At 37.7% G+C, this 14,415-nt stretch overlaps 2 protein-coding genes across 14 annotated transcripts; one reads left to right on the top strand and one right to left on the bottom strand.

The window, feature by feature from the left end:
* Positions 1-491: 491 nt before the first annotated feature.
* On the bottom strand, positions 492-3,427 carry LOC105166530 (uncharacterized). The gene is made up of 9 exons (XM_011086309.3): positions 2,937-3,427; positions 2,647-2,849; positions 2,304-2,485; positions 1,900-2,184; positions 1,767-1,825; positions 1,648-1,684; positions 1,445-1,516; positions 1,032-1,356; positions 492-951 (listed from the first exon to the last, which is right to left on the bottom strand). The coding sequence occupies exons 1-9, from the start codon at positions 3,079-3,081 to the stop codon at positions 580-582; spliced, it is 1,680 nt and encodes a 559-aa protein (XP_011084611.1). The 5' UTR covers positions 3,082-3,427; the 3' UTR covers positions 492-579.
* Positions 3,428-3,954: 527 nt separating this feature from the next.
* LOC105161843 (ubiquitin-like domain-containing protein CIP73) lies at positions 3,955-12,921 on the top strand. Of its 13 annotated transcripts, none has more exons than XM_020694387.2 (17): positions 3,955-4,103; positions 4,841-5,115; positions 5,627-5,776; positions 6,620-6,737; positions 7,193-7,270; positions 8,148-8,266; positions 8,341-8,412; positions 8,534-8,653; positions 8,821-8,890; positions 8,981-9,156; positions 10,099-10,263; positions 10,402-10,473; positions 10,560-10,692; positions 10,827-11,192; positions 11,696-12,021; positions 12,242-12,322; positions 12,526-12,921. In XM_020694387.2, exons 3-17 carry the CDS (start codon positions 5,648-5,650, stop codon positions 12,532-12,534), a joined length of 2,034 nt encoding a protein of 677 aa, XP_020550046.1. In that variant the 5' UTR covers positions 3,955-4,103; positions 4,841-5,115; positions 5,627-5,647; the 3' UTR covers positions 12,535-12,921. The 13 variants fall into 13 exon arrangements, with proteins under 13 accessions (XP_020550046.1, XP_020550040.1, XP_020550034.1 ...); XM_020694381.2 differs by having other exon boundaries at positions 3,956-4,245; positions 4,883-5,115; XM_020694375.2 differs by having other exon boundaries at positions 3,956-4,245; positions 4,859-5,115.
* The last annotated feature ends 1,494 nt before the right edge of the window (positions 12,922-14,415 follow it).

The raw sequence follows: 14,415 nt of genomic DNA, 5'->3' as shown, positions 1-14,415 counted from the left end.
TTTCTTAGAACATCTTTCAAGCTTTATGGTCAATATTTCATAAGATAAAATATACTGATTATATTTCAATTTTAAGTTTCTAATCTTCTAACATCTAGTGTTGTATGAAAATTTGATATTAGATTAATTTTCATGTCAATATTTTCATTTTTGTAAAAAAAAAAAGGGTTATTTATTAAATTTTTATTTGGATTTAAACTAATATATGATATTTATAAAAGAATTTCAAAAAACATTAAACAAAAAGAATATGTCAAGGTAGTTGATGTTAATGATACTATGCTTCCTTTTATCATTTTACTAATAAAAAGAGTTTATTATGCCAACCAACTTAACATTTCATTTATCAAAATATTTTAGGAATTTATTTTAAAAATAGGATTCAATATCTTATAAAGTCCTAAAAAATCTTGTAATTAAGATGTTTTGAATGAACTCAGCTAAACACCCTCAAGTTGCGGTTTTGGGCAGCGGTGCCGATGGGATGTGCATTCATGGAGAAAAAACACATAATCAATTACCACATAAGTGTTGTAATGCCCAAAAAGGTGCAAATACATGAAAATGTTGAAAAGAGAATTATTCAGCATGCTTATTGCCTTCTTCGCCTGCTGGTGTATGGTCTTTTGTATAGAGACGGCGCCACCTCTCTCTTCCATATATCACCCAAAACACTAGAGACAGCATAACTGCAGTAGCAACCATCACCAGCCCAACATAAACCCGTTGGCTATATTTTCCTAGCCCAGGACAATAAGTGGCTTCTATTTCTAAGAACGTTTGCCGCACAAAACTGCAATCTTCAAGTTCAACCAGGAATGGACCATATCGGTACAAGCCGTAGCTCACATTTATAGTAGCAGCCATTTGATCATAAAGAGTCGGATTCAGACGTCCCGTCGTCACACAGATACCACTTGGTGATGTTTGACAGACATAGCCACTCCACACCTGCATTAATTAATATTAATGTAGGTTGTTGGTAAACCAGAAATGAAGTTAAAAAAAAGTGCCAAGTTTGGGACAATCACCTCTGTTGCATTGTTGAGATCCATTTCACCAGGTGCACACTCTCGATCCGTGAGGTCAGGATTAAATGGATTGCATAGGCTTGGCACAAGAGGACCAGATTGATTGTAGTACAAAGGCACAAAGTTTGGGGCAAAATTGATGTTTGACACATTACTGATGACTGTATTGATCACATTCACTAATTGGGATGTGACTTCTTTGCTTCTGTTCAAGGTATCTTGGGCAGTGGTTTTATCCACGCAAGGCAATATATCATCGAGAGCTGTGTGAGCTGTTGGATTTTGGACCCAATGGTTCATTGCTACACAAGTATCTCCCGTCACGCTGTTATTTCAACAACAAGATAAGATTGACAACAAGTCAGTCGTATCAGTTCAAAGGAGGAATACCAACGAAGCAGTAGTTAACATACTTGTGGAGAAGAAGAAAAATGCCACACAATATGAATGTTGCAGTCACAAGAATCCATCCACTAATCACCAAGCTGCAACAACAAATTCATCTTATATAGAATCTCATTTTAAGCATTGCTGTGCATGTGTATATATGGCGTGTGAGACAGAGAAATTGATAGTATTAAGCAGTTGTAAGTAAATAGGTAGGCTAGACACTCACATGTACACCAGAAGCTGCATGCCAAAAAGTGAAAAAACTGAAACAAGAAAGTAAATAGAGGTCACAAGTATAGCTAAGACAAGGTCGAATTGATGTTGAAGAAAACAGAATAGGCATACCGAACCCAAGAAATGTGAGACCAAGCATAACAGCAGAGAGTATGATAAGAGCCAATCTCCTGCAAGAAAATTGGAATATCATTTCCAACTATTAAAAAAAAAAGAGGAATTCTATTTGGTTGTATATATGTACACTGATTCTATTAGATGCTTGATGTCTTCTGAATTATCTCTCGTTTTAGTGGCAAGGGTAGTGGCTGAAGAGTCTATCGTCGTCTGAATCTGATCAATGTCTGTTTGGACATTAGGAGGCAGAGAAACTTGACTAATGTTAATTTGCTTGGCTGCAGAAAGATATTCAGACACATTCCTTAGATTCTCAGATGTGGTATCTGCCTGATGGACGACATATTCCAAAGTGTTTATGGTACTGCTATGAAATTTCTCTTGCCCAGTGTATAAGACAACACATCCGATGCTGAAAATGCAGGATAAAAAATTAGTTTGGACAGTGAGCAGCCAGCCAAGAATATAATACTCCACATGCATGTACCCACGTATATATGTGTGTGTTTGAGAGAGAGAGAGAGAGAGTACATTGCAGCAACCATAAAGAATATGAGGAAAAGCAGAGAGAGAGCATAAGCAATTGGAGAATAGCCATATGGTTCCCTTGGACAGCAACAGTGGCAGAGACAGACGAGAGATAAGCAGAGCCCAAAAACTGCAAACCAGATTGCCGCAATAGCAAAAAAAGCAACAGCAGTGTAACTGACTGACTGCAACAAAACATTAATGGGTTGATATTGATGAAAGAAAAAGATATTATTAACAAACAAGCTAACTCTCGAAACTCAACTCAACACTGAACAAGTAGTAGATCAGATATATATTGTACACAGGTGCAAGGTTATAATTATTATCAAGTTTGACGACTTACAGCCCAGTAATGGGGATTGGTGATGTTCCAGCCTCCGGTGTACCTTTTGAAATGATTAAGAGGGTCTTTTCTGTAGGTTCTCCTTGGAGCCAATACAAGATGATCAGTTGAGTCCACTTGGTCTCGTTGTGGTTCAGTAGTAGTTGAATTATCATAGAGCAACCTTTGGGTTCTTGTACCCCAAGGCCAAGACAAAGATTCACCTGCACAAGGTAGGTTTACCAAGCATGAAATCTTGACCCGACCCGCAACAATCTAAGGAGAGGAGACTATGTATGTGCGTGGCTTACCTGTTAATGCTTGAAACGTACAAGTAGTGGGAAAGTAAGAGTGTTTTGCAAGTGAAAATGGAAAGGGTGTGGAAGAAAGAAGCAGAAAATTAGTGGTTAGAAAGGCAAACAACAAAAGCAGCCACCTGCTAAAATTTAACGACATTGTTGGAATACAACTAGAGCTGATGTCTGAGAAGGGCTTAAGTAATGGTTTCTACTCTCTCTCTCTCTCTATAAAAAGTATATATATATATATATATATATATATGTATGATCAGTCTTCTTGTGAGTAAATTGCAGTAGAAGAAGTAGTCAAGGCATTCAAATCCTGCAGTAGCGTAAAGAGAGAGATGAATAATAATTCAGGCTTCATAGAAATTTTCTTCTACTGGCAGAGAAATGTCTGCAGCTTTGTTTTCCCACATAGAGGACACGGCGAACAAGAAAGTGTAAATAATATTTGTGTTGGGTGGGAAAGAGCTGAAAGATTTATTGGAAAATAGAACGTACAGTGGTGTTGGCTGAAAGGGATATATATTGCAATCAGATACATATCAATCATGGGGTGATGGGCTACAGCTATGTACTAATAATAATAATAATTGCATGATTCTAGTTTCACTTTTTTGACTCTTGTGTCCATCTTTACGAATCCCTTTTTCCCTCTGTTTTTCAAATTTAGATAAAGTGAGAAACAAGTGGCGGGTAGTGGCTGAAAATAAGACGACATGTTGGCCTACTCTCCTCGGACAATGAGCCCAGCCCAGACCAACATAAATGAGCCCAGAACAGTTTGGAACAGCGTAAGCCCACTTGGTTGGGGATGGGATGGGAAGAAATAGGCCCACAACACAATCAATCACATTTTATTTTTATGCATCCATCAATCTCCATTCCAAAGTCACACCACACCAATCGCTTTCCATAAATCAGACGTTATTATCATTATTAATAAGAAAAAGAAAAAAAACACTATATTTATTGTGTACTAGTAGTAATTAGTAGTGATTCTCACCCAATCGCGCGCGCGCGCGCGCACACACATCAGTAACAAAATGTTTATCCTTTTCATCCAATTTCCTTCTGGCCAGTCAGTTTACTTACTACTACTCTCCTCCCCTTTTCCTTACTTCCTCCTTTTTCTCAATCAAGAAACCCTCTCCCTCTCCATCCAACCCTTTTCAGGTCTCTTTCCATTCATCTCTGTTTTTGTTTTAGATTCACCTGTTATTCCCTCCCTCTTGCTTTCTTGTTTTACCCACATCCTCAAGATTGGATTTTCACTTACTTCTGCCTGCCCTCTTACTTCTCTGCCTCTAACATTTTGGTATTAATACCCATGCCTCTCCTTCTGTTTTTTCCTTTTCCTCGTGCTTCTTTCAATTTTCTAATCTTAATTCTGTGTTTTTGGGACTTAAACTAAGGATTTGGCGCCTTTCTTATTTTTATTTTTCTTTTGAATTTGCTTTAAGTTGAAGCTCCAGTTGTTGCTATCAAGGGCCTCGGCCTTTTCTTCATTATGACCACCGAAGATCTGCGATTCCAATTTTTTATTTTTGACAGCCATGCTACTGGTCCAGAGATATTGTCTTGGTGTCAATTGCTGGGCATGTTATAAATTAAGATACATCAGTAATTCTTTTTTTTTTTTTTTTTATCGTGAGAAGAGGATCAGATACATTGGGGATTCTAGATTATTTGTTTTGGTAGTTTTTCTATAGGTATTTCTCCTTTTTCTTATGTTTTCTAGACTAGCTGGAAATTTTCGGAGACATCAGTCTGAGATCCTAGTCTTATGGGTCATGCGCAATGATTTTACTGATCTAGCATTTTCTAGCCAATGGAAATTTTTTTATAACCATTTATTATAATCTAGTATTGGTGGAAAAATAGTACTGCCTGATCTCTTGAAACTTGTTTAGGTTTTTGTTGGTGATCAGGTCCCATCGTTCTTGTATCTATAGGATGGTGATGGTTGCTGTATATTGTTGGTGCAAAGGAGTTTACGTTGATTGAGCAGAATCCTAGAGCCGCTACATTGAATCTTGAATCGCAGTGAGGTTGGATATGAATTGAGATCATTTGTTGGAAAGGATTGACTGACACTCAACTGCATCAGTTCACTCAAATGCCTTCTGGAGACGTATGTTGATTTCCCATATATGTCACAGTGGAGATATTTACCCTTAGGTAATAGGTAAATACCTTATTGCGGTCTGTCACTTTTGTTATTGTGGTTACTGGTAAAAATGAAGATGAAAGTTAAGTGAAAAAGAGAAACATAAAAAAACGTATTTCCTTCAGTCCCCTCCTGTCTGATCCTCTTTGAGTACTATCTCGTGAATTTCAATTACTAATTGTTTTTAATAGGACCTACAGAAACATCCTGTTTTACTTCCTCTTGGCCCAGAACAACCATCCTTATCTCGGTTGCCAACTTATTTAATCTCCCTCAAGTGTAAAAGTCATGTGCTAAATCGATCTGCCATATTTTGAATTACTTATTTTGGGAGTACTGGAGTTCCTTATGAATATGTTCTGAATTTTTCTATACAACACTTAGTTTTGTCTTCTACCCCTTGCTGCTGCTGCTCTCTCTCTCTATATATATAAATGTTGACATGCTCTTATGTTTACCTAAATTACCTTTACCAGAAGGTGTCTGTAAGCCTTTCCTTTTCAATGATTGTAACCATCATTAGTTTCAGGCTTCGACACTCTTGAATAAGATGGGAAGTAATGGTGGTGAGCGCATAAAGGTTCCTGCAAATGACACAGCTGAATGTTCTGAAACTACTGTTGAGATAAAGATCAAGACATTGGATTCTCAAACTTTCACATTGCGAGTGGATAAATGCGTAAGATACACTGTCTTCTGACTTTGTACTACTCCGAATTGCTAACTGCTGATTATTCTGTGACATATTAGGTTAACCTGAGCGGTTTTTATTAAGAACCTTGTTTTGATGCTTGAGCTACCTACCTTAATGCCTAGTTATGATGACAGAGTTATGGAAGACATGAGTCACACATCAACTTCACTCTCTTAAATGAAGGATTTTAATCTTTGTCTATAATGTTCAGTTAACTCCCAAGCTAATCGATAAGAACATGTAACTTGAAGACTTTCACTCTATTACATTATGTTTCCATTTTGTAATTTGATTGGTTATTAAGGTCATTTACTGTGTGCTGATGAATGTGAGGGGTTGATTGATGTAAAAGTGGGGCATATGATGGATTTCGGGCTTAAGGGTAGGAGTAATGCTATTTTCAAATTGGAGACAAGTATTGCAACTGGTGTAGGTGGTCATTAGCTGAAAACTTTGTTGCCGAAAAGGCTGTTTATGAGCGGAGAGAAGGAAACAGTAATGGGAGAGGATGTGCAGGTTGCATTTTTCTATTTATTTGGAAGCTGTAATTTTGGTGGTACATTTTACTTTTTCCAGAAAAAGTGGCTGGCATTTTCCCAGCCTCATGCACATCCATGTCTTCGTAGCACCATAAAACACGTTGCCACTGGCTGGAAATTTTGAGATTTCCTTTCTTAGTGTCAACTTTTTCAGTTTCTTAGTTCGAATGCAGGTGCCTGTTCCTGAATTGAAGGAACAGAATTTTACTAAAGCATGTTTACACTGGCTGGAACTTTTGAAATTGCCACTTATTTTCAACTTTCTCAGTTTCTCAGTTTGCTAATGCAGGTGCCTGTTCCTGAATTGAAGGAACAGATTGCATCTGTAACTGGTGTCCTCTCTGAGCAACAACGCCTTATATGCCGTGGTAAAGTTTTGAAGGACGACCAGCTTCTCTCAGCTTATCGTATCCTTTTATTCTTTATGCCTTATATGTATTTCCTCAAATGTTTGTTCACCTATACTCTGCATTGTTTGCTTTGAAGTCATAGAAAAGGGTTACCACAATTCTTTTGACTCTTCCTATTCTTCATTTCTTTCATTTTTTCTTTTCGGGTGGCATATTGGAATCTGGAAGTTTTCTTTTGAACATTTGCTCATTTACTTGAGAAAGTTCAACTTCAAGGTTAACTTACTGACTTGCTACTGTATTATGGTTAATTTACTGACTTGCTCCTGTACAATGAAGAACTGTACCTAACTCCCATAAGAATGTCTATCTGTTTATGCCAGTCAGGTACATGTAGTATATTTTTACAAGAAAATAAGGGTTAGTTCCAGAGGATAGATAATCATGTTAAAAGAATTCTTGATTCTTCCATTTATTGTTTTGCTTGAGTTCTTTAATTCATATATTTATAGATGTGGAAGATGGTCATACGCTACACCTTGTCGTGAGACAACCGGTTGCTTTATCGTCAGAGCTGTCTGATCATGCAGGTTTGGTTCAGTTTGGGATTATCTTTTTGAATTATGGTTTTGATTCTGAAGTTTTTAACTTCTACTAGATGTACGCAGGAGACAAATTGCATCCCTTAGCCCAGCAATAGAGAATCTTTTTCGTCTTTCATTTTTGGATCTTTATACTTCTCATCTAAAATATGTAAAAACAGAGCTACTGTGTTTGTTATCCCTGTAAACTTCTCTTATTTTGAAAATAAAATACATATGATGCTTTTGGTTGGAAGGAGCTTCTGAATGTGCTGTAACTAATTTCAGATTTATAATTAAATTGTTTGGCAAGGCCATTAGAGTAAAAATTCTCAATTGTGATAATATGTGCCAAATATGTCACTAAATAGGTTATAGTTAAACTATGCATTTGCTATGGCATAATCTAGAAAAAGTCCCTCCTCACATGCTTAGATAACCCAGGTAATCAGAAATTTTGTTGATTATATTAGTGAATAACCTTTGCTAAACATGCATCTTACCTTTTCATTGATAATCAATAATCAGATCAATGTTGCATCAAACACCATCTTTAGTAAAGTTAAAGTACATAACACAATTATTAATTCATCAAAAGAAATGACTAACCTGTAAATGATTGAAACCATTCCGATCCCATACCTGATACTTTGACTATGGTCGCTCCGTGATGTTATGCATGTGTCTTAGTTTGGAAAGTAAATCCATAACTAAATGAGTGTTTTTCACCACATTAACAGATTTAAGATTGTCCACGGACTGCCGAGACAGTGTTTGACTTTGTGAACACTGAACACTTCCTTTAGTTTGTTTTATCAGCATTGATGTGCCATATTTCAAGGTTGAGCAACCAGTAATCTGAATACGAGGCTCCTTGTATCTACAGCAACTGATCCAGCATCAAGTACTGGGCTCAATCTGGGCAATCGTGTAGGTCCCGGTATGGTGGTTGGAACCTTCAATATATCGGAGCAGGGTGATGGAGCTTTTCCTGATCTAAATCGGGTAACCATACGACTTTCCACAAGATCATATGAGCTCAACTGGACAAATTTATGTTGTGGTTCTGTATCTTGCAGATTGTTTCCGCTGTACTTAATTCTTTCGGAGTTACAAGATATGGAAGTGGCAGTGGAGCGATTGATCTTAATGTAAGTGCTTTTAAGGTTTGATACAAGGCCATGCTCATTTGGCACTTCCTCTCAGTAGACAACTTAATTTCCTACCTCTGCAAGAGGATCAATCAATGCTGTTATGGTTTTTATTGGCCAGCAACCTCTGCTGGAACATCTGTCAACAGCACCTGGCGTCAGTAGTACCAGAAATTTAAGCAGACTGCAATCTGACCAAGCAGCTTCAGTAGCAGTTCCTGTGGAAGCTCTGCAGTCACCGGTAGCCTTGGAGTTATTTTTTCTGTGCATTCAATATAAAATTTTTATGTTGGAAAAACTAGTACCGAAATTTGAGTATTCTCTACAAAATAGTGTGGAAGTGTTCTAATCCCAGTTTTGATCATCTTTGTTGACTGAGGTTTCTCCATATTCATAATTTTACACCAGATTATACCCGATTCATTGACTACTTTGTTACAGTACTTGAGTCACTTGAGACAAGAATTTCTTGCCAACGGTTAGGAGCTTTCTCTTCTATTTAGATTTATCTTCCTCTATTATAGTCTACAAGCCTTTTGGCTTAAGTTTATGACTTTTGGATGCCCAGATGGAGGGCAGAGTGCAATCGCTCGAAATGCTGGTTCTTTTGAGAGTGATGGGCATGACTTAGAAGCTGCTGCTCATTCTAGTGACCCCAGAGGACTTCTGACACCTGAGTCCTTGGCAGAGGTGATAACAACCACCAGACAACTGCTTCTGGAGCAAGCTACTGAGTGCTTACTGGTATGTGATCAAACCATCTAACTGCTACTGAGAGGAATAAATGAAAGTTGTTTGTTAATTTTTGCTTGGACAAAAGACGAGAGCTTTCTAGATGAAAAAAGTTGTATGACTGTGGTAAAGACAATGCAGCAGTGTTGGTATCAACCGGATTCTCATTGAAACTGTAACCTCTGATTATGTGGTGTAATCTTGTCAGCTGATCTATTTAGTGCTAGTGTTTCGTTCATTTCTTGGGAGCAGAAACAGGATCAGCAGATAAATGATGTTGATGTTTCTATATTTCCAGTTTATAGTTTTACATTATTTAAAACAAGATTGGTTGAGGCAAACATCAAGTGATCTTCTGCATGGAATCTAGACTCTTGTTCTATTTATTTCCTTTTGTACTGATTTGGAATTTCTTCGACTTAGTAGTGTTTGCAAACCTTAAACAATGGTATTAAGAAATTGGAAAAGGGATTTTGTTTCCTCGGTTCTGAAGATGTACTTATTCTACTACCATCGTTTGAGCTCTAAAGCTTGCGGTGCTGCCTTCTTTATATTTTTCTTTCACCCTCTTCTAAAAGGTATGCGTATGGGCCAGCAGGAGAACTTGGAAACCATTTGGCTTATTGGAAAACTTTTACTTGTGAATGTGGTTATGTAGGACTAGGCTTGAATGCAGGTGGGTGGTTTTGGCTTTAAGGTTTGTTTTCCTGAAATGAACACTCCTTGTTCAATGGCAACAAATGAGTCGCTAGATCATTGCATCTTGTTTGCAAGTGCTCTCGTAGCCATGAGAAGTCTAGGTCTCCAGTCTCCCTGAATATTGTAGGAGATGAAAGCCCTTATGACGCTGCTGCATAGGATGGAAATCAAGTTTCCGTTACCATGAAAGAGTTGAAACTCGAACTATTGCTATTAGAAGGCTTCTGGTACTATAACTCTGTTTTTGTACCGCAGCAACTTTCAGGACAGCTGGAATCTCATTCAAGTGTGATGGATCCGTTGGAGCGGTCAAGAATTCAATCAAATGCTATAAGATCAGGAGCTCTTTTTCAAAATTTAGGTGCATTGCTGCTTGAGCTTGGTAGGACAATAATGACTCTGAGAATGGGTCGAGCACCGGTACATTCGTTTACTTCCTGTTTTGTGTTTCATATTTCCTGATTGCAGTTTAGGAAAGAAGTTTCTTTAAAAGATTGCTTTTGACACTTTCCTCTAACCGGTTGTGGTAATTTTTTCCTTGATGCTCATGTTCCTTAGGCTGATGCGCTGGTGAATGCAGGGCCCTCTGTCTTTGTATCCTCAACAGGGCCTAATCCTATCATGGTTCAGGTGGTTTTTTGCTAAATGAGTTTCCTCTCTTGCAATGTGGAACTCAGATGTGCTAGCTTATTTTCTGTTTTATATACCATCTGCAGCCGCTGCCTTTCCAACCAGGAGCAACTTTTGGTTCAGTTCCTGTTGGCACTGTTCAGCATGGCTCTGGTTTAGCTGGAGGTTCTGCTGGTACAGGGTTTCTCCCAAGAAATATTGACATCAGAATACGAGCAGGTGCTCTACTCTGGAGACGCCTGAATTCCTCCAATCAACTCAGAGAAACCATGCCCTTTTCTTCCTAATAACATTATGCAGGTTTCACATATGTTGAAACTTAATGCTTTACTTATTATTTCTTTTGTAACCAGGATCATTATTTCCTCGAAGAGAGCCAACTAGTTCACAACCTCAGGGGCAAGTTGCTCCAATATCTGCCAATAGTGTAAATTCAGGTCAACAAGATGCTGCACCGCTTGATCGAAATGTACACAACAGGGAACCACAATTGAGAGCAATTCCTATTAGAACTGTAGTTGCTGCAGTCCCCACTTCTGTTGGTCGTGGTTCAGATTCATCTCGTGGTTCAATAGGTATCTTATATCCAGTTTTGGCAAGAGTTCAACATGTATCTTCAGGAAATTCTAGTGGTACAAGAGCATCGCAGGCATCGGACCGCACTGAACAACCTATTCCTGATTCTGCAGCTGAACAGCAAAACTTATCTGGAGGGAATGGTAAACCTGCAACTATTCGGACTTGCTTGTTAAGTTTGATTAGGTCAGAATATATATGTATTTTGAATATTCATGGTGAATAAGATGGTGATATTTTATTAGGGTATTCTCTGCAATATGAATCTATGTAGTTACATACGTTTGGGTCGATCATCTGTAGATAAAAAGTTACCTCAGCATTAGCTGACATTATCACAAAATCAAGTACATGGTACAAATTCAATACAATAAAGAACTTGAAACATTAACATAAATGGGAATCTAAATTACTGGCGCTAGTTATAATTGAGTCATTAGCATGATATTTTCTGTGTAATCATGGAAAAAGAGAATAAAGTCAAACAGGGTTATGCATTTGTGTATATGCTTCTGAGGATATTATATATCTGTGCTTTGCATGCATGTACTAACCATTTTACAGAGTGGGATTGTGAGAAAGACTGAAAGCTCTTTTGCTAAATTTATAAATCATGATAGGCTAATCGTTCATGCATCTTTTTCAGGCAACAATAATGTACCTTCTGAAGCACTTAATGATCAAGGATTCTCTGGCCGGATCAGAGGAGGACTTGAGCAGCTGCTAAGTACAATATTCCCAGGGGAGCATATCCTCAGTGATGATGCGTACCCCCAAGGTTCAGGTTCTTTTCCTGGCCATTCTGGAGCGGCTCAAGATATTAGTAGTTCTCAGGAGTCAGCATCAATAGTGAGTGGTGACGGGATACTTTTATCTAACATACTGCGTCAGATAATGCCCATACTCTCTGAGAGCAGTCAAGCTGAGTCAAACTTGCCATCTACTGAAGGAGCAATCTCTGATGAAACGCAGGTGATGTGACGTATCCAATTCATATGATTTTAAAAGGATTAAATTGGAGATCATTCTGGCTCAACCTAGATAGATAATAGTGGGAATCTTTCTTCCTTTTCCTATTTCTTTGGTGAGATCATGTGCACAATCAACATTATTGAAAATAGTGAGCTTGTGCATGTGAATTTATTATCATAATGCATCTAATAGATTTACTGGGATTGTGGCACATGTGCAGGTTGATGGCAATCCAGATCGGATTGCTTCTCCTCATCATCGGCGAGGACCCGACTCACCACCAAGTTCAAAACGTCAGAGGGTATGACATTTATTTGTTATTATTCTTTCTTCAGTTTATATGACAAGCTTGAAAAACTGTTTGGTTTTGGAATCAATTGCCTTTTGTCATAACCAGGCCTTTGCAGTTTGAAGGTGGCTATATAAAGATTATGTCGAGATATTTTTATTACTATGGCATCTTGTTTGGCAACCCTAAAGTAAGTTTTGTTCCTAATGGTACAGAGGGAGTAAGCTCAAGGGGATATCCACATGTATTCATGCCGGTTGCTGCAGCGAAAACCTTTTGGTGGAAGAGATGCTCTGAGTCTGAGATGACCAAAATGTCCATTGGTGAGATATAGATGAGTCTGAATGACTCGGCAGCAGCTAAAGATATTAGTGATATATGATATAGGAGTTACAGAGAGTCATATATAGTTGCTTTTTTAATTCTTTCATCACCTTCCTTGACTTTCTCAATTCTTAATTTATTAGCTTGGTTCACTGGGAATCAAACACGGTATGTGTGTATACTGCACACACTCATTCATCACAATCATGGTTAGTATTTGTCAATTATCTATGCACCAAGTCAAATATTGAATAAAATATGGGATGCGGATGAAATACTTGGCCTCATACCATCATGATTCATCAGTCCAGTTTCCTTCTTCAACTTTTCCAATGAATTCCCACAAGGGAAGGGAAGATCATCATAGTACATTTGGTAGTAAAAGTTATTTGTTATAGCATGCCTGAATTTTGCAATCTCGCTGCCATTGAGCTTCTGTTGGCAAACAGCTGCACACTGCGAATTCCAACTCATATAAAGCATTTGCTAACCTGTCACTATTCAGAGCGTCCCTTCTCTCCAAGCACATGATCTGCCAATGAGACAAATAATAATATAAGGACCCATATTCATGCCAAAGGCCTCAAAGCTACTTGCAAATGCATTTCAACAAAATCACAGTATATTCATCATATGTTTCTTGCATTTAATTTGCATCATTATTGTACTAATTTAAAACCCACTACCATATATATATATATATATATATAATATTAGGAGGAAAATATCAAGTGATGATTCTAATAATGTGACCAAAATAATCTTTGTATAATGGGATGCAATTTCAGGTTGAAGCCGTGATTTGGATGTATGGGCATTTGTTTGATGGCCTTCTGTTGACGACATTAATTGATGTATTTTTATTCATGTGTTGCAGATGAGCGGTGAGGTTATAATAAGGTGTTTGATGATGATATGGCTCATAGCGATGATATTGTTACTTGCAATACTTTGTTCGAATCTTCAGGGTTGTTCGAGCTTTTTTTTTCTTTGTTTTAAAAGAACCACCCTATTGGATGTGGGGCTCTTTTGGGTCCTCATCCCTTTTATATTAAATCCAAAAGAATTAAGAATACAGTGGGGAGTACGAACTTTCTAAAATTTCTAAGAAAGCTATAAATAAGGAGAACTATTTCCTTACACTTAAAACAAGTCTTACCCAATCTAATGGCATGTTTGAGATTGCATAGATAATTTGGCGTATCAATAAGTTTCTACCACTGTGTCAAATAAACACTAAGAGCATGCATCTCAGCACCTGCAAAAAGAAATTTAACGAAACCACAAAAGCCATATAAAAACTGCTCCTGCAAACTGTACCTTCTATCTGAGAATTATCAATAAGTGCACTAGAAAGTCAAAAAATATGGAGCAGAGCTATATAACAAAACCATTTAGCAAGGTACCACAAACAACATTCATTTGCATTGTTCTTGAAAACACAAAACCACCATATAATAAAGGCCATCTCAGATACGATACAGACCATTTTATCAGAAAAACAGAGTACCCTCAATTTCAAGCAAAAGTAATAAGGTGAACCTGTAGGTATTAAGTTCTTATGACCGAATATAAGGAGATTCTTTTGGAAAGATTTCTTCACAGCTCTACTAGGGTCGAAAGGAGCATTGGATGAGTTTTGCACAATGTTCGCATATGATATTCTTGTTGGAGGAGCAGCAGGTGTTTTGGGAGATGGTGGTGGGTTGGGGTCTGGGGGTTCATTAGGGAGAGGGTCTTGTAAAATTTTTCATAAAATTTCCATTTAACTTCTGTACATG

The sequence above is a fragment of the Sesamum indicum genome, linkage group LG1, assembly GCF_026168435.1.
Source record: "Sesamum indicum cultivar Baizhima isolate 11 linkage group LG1, ASM2616843v1, whole genome shotgun sequence".
In the NCBI taxonomy this organism is placed as follows: Eukaryota; Viridiplantae; Streptophyta; class Magnoliopsida; order Lamiales; family Pedaliaceae; genus Sesamum; species Sesamum indicum.
The sequence above is the reverse complement of the archived record's forward strand: the minus strand, read 5'-3'. Positions and strand labels throughout refer to the sequence as shown.